At 56.8% G+C, this 7,128-nt stretch overlaps 1 protein-coding gene across 1 annotated transcript; it reads left to right on the forward strand.

Annotated features, from left to right (window-relative positions):
- Positions 1 to 214: 214 nt before the first annotated feature.
- On the forward strand, positions 215 to 6,373 carry STX1B (syntaxin 1B). The gene is made up of 8 exons (XM_029913033.1): positions 215 to 238; positions 862 to 961; positions 1,660 to 1,734; positions 1,875 to 1,948; positions 2,876 to 2,984; positions 3,362 to 3,435; positions 3,758 to 3,895; positions 6,206 to 6,373. Exons 1-8 carry the CDS (start codon positions 215 to 217, stop codon positions 6,371 to 6,373), a joined length of 762 nt encoding a protein of 253 aa, XP_029768893.1.
- Positions 6,374 to 7,128: the final 755 nt, after the last annotated feature.

Genomic DNA, 7,128 nt, shown 5'->3' on the forward strand with positions numbered 1-7,128 from the left:
TTTGGGTTTGTGTGATTAGACAGTTGGCAACTCCTACTCCTCACCCAGCTGCCACACCCCAGACCCGGCTGCATCTCAGCCCGTTAGCTCACGACATGGTGTTTCTGTGTAACCTGAAATAACTCCTACCAAGGCAGGTGGTTCTGAATTAGTGCGCAGCTGGCCTCATTAATATTCAGACAGGCTGATTAATAGGCAAAGGAGCTCACTAATGATGCAGTTTGTCCTTCGCACGGAGGTGGTGGTGTCGTAAATTATACACCTGGCCTAGTTAATTCTGCAGCCATGGCGGGGGGCGGGCAGGAGGAATAGCAAAGTGTGCAGAACAGTTCATTTCCAATGCCACAGCATGGTGCTAGGGGGCGATATGGGACGAGCTCCAGGGCCTTAGCGCAGCCCCCCTAGTGCCACACGGGGGCATTGGGGCCAGCATGGAATGCCAGGGGAGAGCGCCCCCTGCCAAGCCCTCGCCCTGCTCCCCGCAGCCCAGCGCCCCCTGCCGAGCCCCCGCCCCACTCCCTGCATCCCGGCGCCCCCTACCGAGCCCCCGCTCTGCTCCCTGCAGCACGGCGCCCACTGCTTAGCCCTCGCCCCGCTCCCTGCAGAACAGCGCCCCCTGCCGAGCCCCCGCCCCGCTCCCCGCAGCCCGGCGCCCCCTGCCAAGCCCCCGCCCCGCTCCCCGCAGCCCGGCGCCCCCTAGAGCCACAGTGGGGCACTGGGGCCAGCACTGACTGCCAGGGGAGAGCGCCCCCTGCTGAGCCCCCCGTCCTGCTCCCTGCAGCACAGCGCCCCATGCTGGTATGCCTGGAGATTGCAGTGCCCTGCCCCCGTGCATGTATCTGTCCGTCTGCCCCTCCCCAGGTGGAGGAGATCCGCGGCTGCATAGAGAAGCTGTCGGAGGACGTGGAGCAGGTGAAGAAGCAGCACAGCGCCATCCTTGCTGCTCCCAACCCAGACGAGAGTGAGTTGGGGTGCCCCAGGCTGGGGGGTCTCTGAGCCCCATCGCCTCCCTGCTCTGCTGGGGGGAGAGGGGGACGGAACCTAGAGGGGTCCATCCACCCCTTCATTCCTCCTTCCTTCATCTATCAACCCATTCACACCTTTATCTATCTATCTATCTATCTATCTATCCATCCCCATACACACCCCTCTGTCTATCCAACCCTCTCCTTTCATTCATCCCTGTCCACCCATACATCCCTCTCCCTTCCTCCTTCCATCCATCTCTCTGTGCTGCCATCCCTCCCTCCATCCAGCCCTCTCTCCTCCTCTTCATCCATCTGTCCATCCACCCATCCGTCTGCCTGTCAATCTGTCCTCGAGCCATCCCTCCATCTGCCTACCCGACTGTCCGTCCCGCCCTCCAGCTATTCATCACTCCATCCCTCCATCCCGTCATCCATTGCTCCCCATGTACGCGCCTATCTATCCGTATCCACGCTTCTCTCCATTCACCCTTTATTCACCCAGCTGTTCCAGCCCCCGTCCCCAGTGTGGAAGGTGGGCGGGGCAGGGGGGCAGGAGGGGACTCCCCGCTGGGCATACCCGTCATGGGGATCCCAGGGGGTCAGGGGGCTGGGAAGGTGGCCTCACCCCCAGTGTGGGAGACGGGCATGGTGGAGACTTTCCATCTCATGCCCTCCTCTTCCCCCCATGCAGAGACCAAGCAGGAGCTGGAGGACCTCACGGCCGACATCAAGAAGACGGCCAACAAGGTGCGCTCCAAGTTGAAAGGTACGAGCCCAGGTGGCCATATTGGCTGGTCTTGCACCCCCTCCCCTCCAGGGCATATCACTCCGCCGTGAAAAATACTCCCCTTCTTCCATGCCAAGGGGGTCCATGGCTCTGATCCTGCTCCTCACGTCTCTCCACAGCCATCGAGCAGAGCATTGAGCAGGAGGAGGGGCTGAACCGGTCCTCGGCTGACCTGCGGATCCGTAAAACACAGGTATCCCTCCGCCCTCCCCCCCCAGACACAGGTATCCCTTCCACCCTCCCCCCCCAGACACAGGTATCCCTCCCTCCTCAGCCCCTCCTCAAATATAAGTATCCCTCTGCCCTCGCCACCCCCCAGACACAGATATCCCTTCCTCTTCACCCCCCTGACACAGATATCCCTCCCCCCCCGACACAGGTATCCCTCCCCTCCTCGCCCCCCCCTCAAATACAAGTATCCCTCAGCCCTCCTTCCCCGACACACAGGTATTCCTCCCTCCTCGCCCCCGCCCCCAGACACAGGTATCCCTCCCTCCTTGCCCCCCCCAAATACAAGTTTCCCTCAGCCCTCCTCAGCTCCCCGACACAGGTATCCCTCCCTCCTCACCCCCTCGACACAGGTATCCCTCCCTCCTGCCCTCCCGCCAGACACAGGTATCCCTCCACCCTCGCCCTTACAGAAACAGGTATCCCTCCGCCATCACGCCCCACAACACAGGTATCCCTCCACCTTCAGCCCCCTAGACACACGTATAGTTCCGCCTTCATCCCCCAGCATAGGTATCCCTCCACCCTTGCCCCCCCAGATACATGTATCCCTCCTCCCTCGTCCCACCCAGACACAGGTATCCCTCCGCCCTCACTTCCCCCAGACACAGGCACCCCTCCATCTCCCCGCCCCCAATATCCCTCCCTCCTGAAGCCCCAGCCTCAGCATCATCAACTTCCAGAGCCATCCTTTCTCTTCCATCCCTTCCTTCCCCACCTCTCCAGCTCTCTCCCATCACAGCTCCCCGCATCCCTCCCTCCACTAAGCCGAGGGCGGATCACTCGCAATCTCAGCCAGCGCCACAAGCTTCCTTGTGAGACCCCCAAAAAAATAGTGCCTCCCCAGCCGCTCTACGTCTCTCACGGTGTCTCCCTTCCCTCCCCCCACCAGCACTCAACCCTGTCCCGTAAGTTTGTGGAGGTGATGACGGAGTACAACGCCACCCAGTCCAAATACCGGGACCGCTGCAAGGATCGGATCCAGAGGCAATTGGAGATAAGTAGGTTTGGATTTGGGGGGGGGCGTTGCGGGGGGAAGCTGTGGCTGTGTGTGTGTGTAAGAGAGAGAGCGGCACTGCCCCCTGCTGGTGGGAATCAGGGCCCTATGTGTGTGTGGGCGCGCACACCCTCAAAGTGCTGAGTGACTCCAGTGCCCCTGTGTGGCACTAGGGGGCGCTGTGCTGCAGGGAGCGGGGCAGGGGCTCAGTAGGGGGCGCTCTCCCCTGGCAGTCAGGGCTGGGCCCCAGTGCCCCAGGGTGGTACTAGGGGGGGCGCTGTGCTGCAGGGAGCGGGAAGGGGCTCAACAGGGAGCGGGATTTTGCTTCCATCAGCCCTGGAGCAATGGGCCAAGGCCACTGACCCTCTATCGCCTTCACAGCTGGCCGGACAACCACCAACGAAGAGCTCGAAGACATGCTGGAGAGCGGCAAACTGGCTATTTTCACTGATGATGTAAGTGTCAGGACTGGGATGTCACCCAAAACAGGGCTTCCCATGTTCCGGACTTGGATGGGAGACCAAGTCAATAGCCCAGTGTGGCACTAGGGGGTGCTCCCCCTCTGGCAGTCAATGCTGAACACAATGCCCCAGTGCAGTGTTAGGGGGCACTGTGCCACTGGGGACAATTGCATTTCAGCACAGGGCGAGCCATCCCCATCCCCTGCTGCCCCACCCCAGAGGTGGCTGCATTTCAGCAATGGGTGAGGACTAGAAGGCCCTGGGGAGAGGGGGGGATGCTTGTTTCTATCATCCAGACTCTCTTCTGCTTCCACAGATCAAAATGGACTCACAGATGACGAAACAGGCTCTGAACGAGATCGAGACCCGACATAATGAGATCATCAAACTGGAAACCAGTATCCGTGAGCTGCACGACATGTTTGTGGACATGGCTATGTTGGTGGAGAGCCAGGTTAGAATCTGCAGAGTTCTGGATGGTGGAGCACATGAGCTGTGGTTTAGAACCTGCAGAGTTCTGGAGCCCAGAACTATTTTTGACAGCCCACAGCCGTCTGCATCACAGAAACCATGCACTATAATCTAGAACCCATAAACGATGGTCTAGAACCTCTTCTCCGCCGTGGCACAACTTGAGCTCCAGGGGCTCTTCCCCACCCCGCCCCGCCCTCAGCTGGCATCTGTAGGAGGGAAGGGGAGGGGCAGAGGAGCTGACCCGTGCTCACACAGAAGGGGAGGGGAAAAGAGAGGGATATTGAGCTCTGATTGGTTGCTCCACCCCTGGAGGAGGCAGGTCAGTGAGGCAGATGACCAATCAGAAGGCAGCTTTCCCCCCTTTGTAGTTTTTCAAAAAATTCCTTGGCACCCATGACAGCACACCATCGGGGAAACTCTGGTCTAGAACCTGCAAGGGTTCTGAACCTTCGGCCCATATTATCTACAGTCCACAGCCTTCTGCATCATAAAACCATATACTGTAGGCTAGAACCTAAGGAATTCTAGATTGTGGAACCCATGCGCTGTGGTCTACAACATACAGGGTTCTAGACCTTGAGACCCATGAGCTATTATCTAAAGCCCACAGTCGTCTGCATCCTAGAACCCATGTACTCTAGAACGTGGAGAGTTCTGGATTGTGGAACCCATTAGCCAAGTTCCAGGGTTATGAACCTTGGGGCCCATAAGCTATTATCCACAGTCTTCTGCATCTTAGAACCCATGTATTTCTCCCAGATCCAAGAGAGTTCTGGATCAATGAACCCATCTGATATGATCTGGAACGTGTAGGATTCTATAGTGTGGAACCCAGGAGATTATTACCTCAAGTGGAGAGCATTCTGCATCTTAGCACTCAAGAGTTATAGTCTAGAACCTGCAGCTATCTGTATCATGGAACCCAGAAATGAATCTCCAACCAGCAGAATTCTAGATCATGGAGCCCATGAGCTATGCTCTAGAATGTACAGGGTTCTCTACCTTGGACCCATGAGATTATTGTCTAGATGCCTTCTGCATCCAACAGACTTCTGCACCTAAATGCAACAGTCTAGGACCCACTGTGTTCTGAATTATGGAATCCATGCATTATGGACAATTCATGCATGATAAATCCAAGAATGAACTATTATCTAGAATCCACAGACTTCTGCACCTTAGAACTTAGATGTTGCACTAGAAAACCCAAAAAGTTCTGTATCATGGAACCCATGAAATATGACCCATAATTTATAGGGTACTATAACCTAGAACCCCTGAGATTATTACCTCAACCTGACAGCTTCATGAATCTAAGTACCCATGGTCTAGAACATGCAGGGTTCTGGATCATGTAACCTGTGCGCTGCTGTCTAGAACCCATACAGTTCTGGATTTCAGAGCCCATGGTTGGCTTCAGTATTTCAGGGTTAGCCAAGTTCTCAGTCCTTTGAGCCACTAAAACCTTGGAGGTCTTTTGCATTACAGAACAGTTAGAGTTCTGGATAGTGGAAGACATGAGCAATGGTCGAGAACATAATGCATTCTGCAACGCAGGGCACTTGACAGTCAGATGGGCTTCCCAGTCTAGAACCTAGAGAGATCTGGATGGTGCTGCTTCTGAAGATACTCACAGCTGCATGTGTTCTGCCATCTAGAACCCATAGAGTTCCAACACTCTGGGGCCAGGAAGAGTGCTAGAGAGAGTCCCAGGATGGTGGGTTCTCTATCTTACACCCTACCGTAAGGTGATGGTCCACTCTAGAACTCTTCTAGAACATGGGTGGATCCAGAGTGCACGTTCTAGGTTCCAGAATGTACAGCGTTACAAGTTCTGAAACAGACTCACCAATCTTTTAAAGGTTCTGGCACCCAGGAAGCACTAAATGGGGCTCGTTTGTAGAGTCCACCAGGGGCTGCAAAGGTGTCAGTGGTGTGCATTTGTAAGCTCACAACAAACCTAAATTTCCAATTCAGCTGTTGGCTTCTCTCCAAAGGGCTGCCAGCCAGGGCCCCATTGTGATGTTCTCTCTTCTCCCACGAGAATCTGGACTGGGACTCATGAAACTCATTGCATACAAGACTCAGAATAGCTTTCAGATAAAATTCACTCCTGACTTACAGCCCCCGCCAGAGGGGAACGACCCCGGGTCCCATTCCCTGCCCCCTTGAGCGAGCCAGTCCCATTTTGAGCCGATGCCCCCTACAGGGGAACGACCCCGGGTCCCATTCCCTACGCTGGCCGGTCTTTCTGTGCTGGTTTCCCTCTCACCCGGGCTCTCTGTCTCAGGGAGAGATGATCGACCGCATTGAGTACAACGTGGAGCACTCCGTTGACTACGTGGAAAGAGCTGTGTCCGACACCAAGAAAGCTGTAAAATACCAGAGCAAGGCTCGGAGGGTGAGTGCAGGGATGGGGCAGGGGGGTGGACCCCCTTCAGCTGATGAAAGAGGCTGAGACCCCACAGAAATCCAGACACACATCTCCCCGGCCCCACCCGAGGCAGGTCATCCCCGAGAGCCTCCTCCCCCAGCAGAGATGGAGACACTTCACCAGAGCCTGTCCCCTCCCTTCTCCTGTCTCTCTCTCTCCATCACTCCATCCCCAAGGCCTCTCCACACCACACGCTTCACTAATTTTGTGTGTGGCAGCCGTTTTCTATTTTTAACACAGTCTATCCACTCCCTTCCATCTTGGCCCCCACTTCCCCTGGCTCCCGAAACACTGCTATCCCAGCCCTGGCCTCCCGGTGCCCCTCACTCCTGACATGCAGCCCCTGCTATCCCAGCCCTGGCTTCCCCCGCACCCACAGCTCTGCCAGTGCCCCTAACTCCTGACCCGCAGCCCCTGCTAGCCCAGCCCTGGCCTCCCCCGCATCCACAGCTCTGCCGGTGCCCCTCACTCCTGACACACAGCCCCTGCTAGCCCCAGCCCTGGCCTCCCCTGCACCCACAGCTCTGCCGGTGCCCCTCACTCCCGACCCGCAGCCCCCTCCTGTCCCAGCCCCACCTCCCTTGGCAGAGCAATGAGGGATCTCTGTCAGACTGCTACCTGGCAATGTGAATAAACAGATGTGATGAGTCTGAGAGCGGGAGAGGAATGACGCTCCGAGTGAACACGAGGGCCAGGGACACCCTTGGTTTCCATCAGGAGATGGAGACATCTAAGGAACTGAGGACCTCTGGGTTCTATTCCTGGTTCTAAGAGGGGAG

The sequence above is a fragment of the Terrapene carolina genome, unplaced genomic scaffold (assembly GCF_002925995.2).
Source record: "Terrapene carolina triunguis isolate 2854851 unplaced genomic scaffold, T_m_triunguis-2.0 Scaffold423, whole genome shotgun sequence".
NCBI lineage: Eukaryota > Metazoa > Chordata > Testudines > Emydidae > Terrapene > Terrapene triunguis.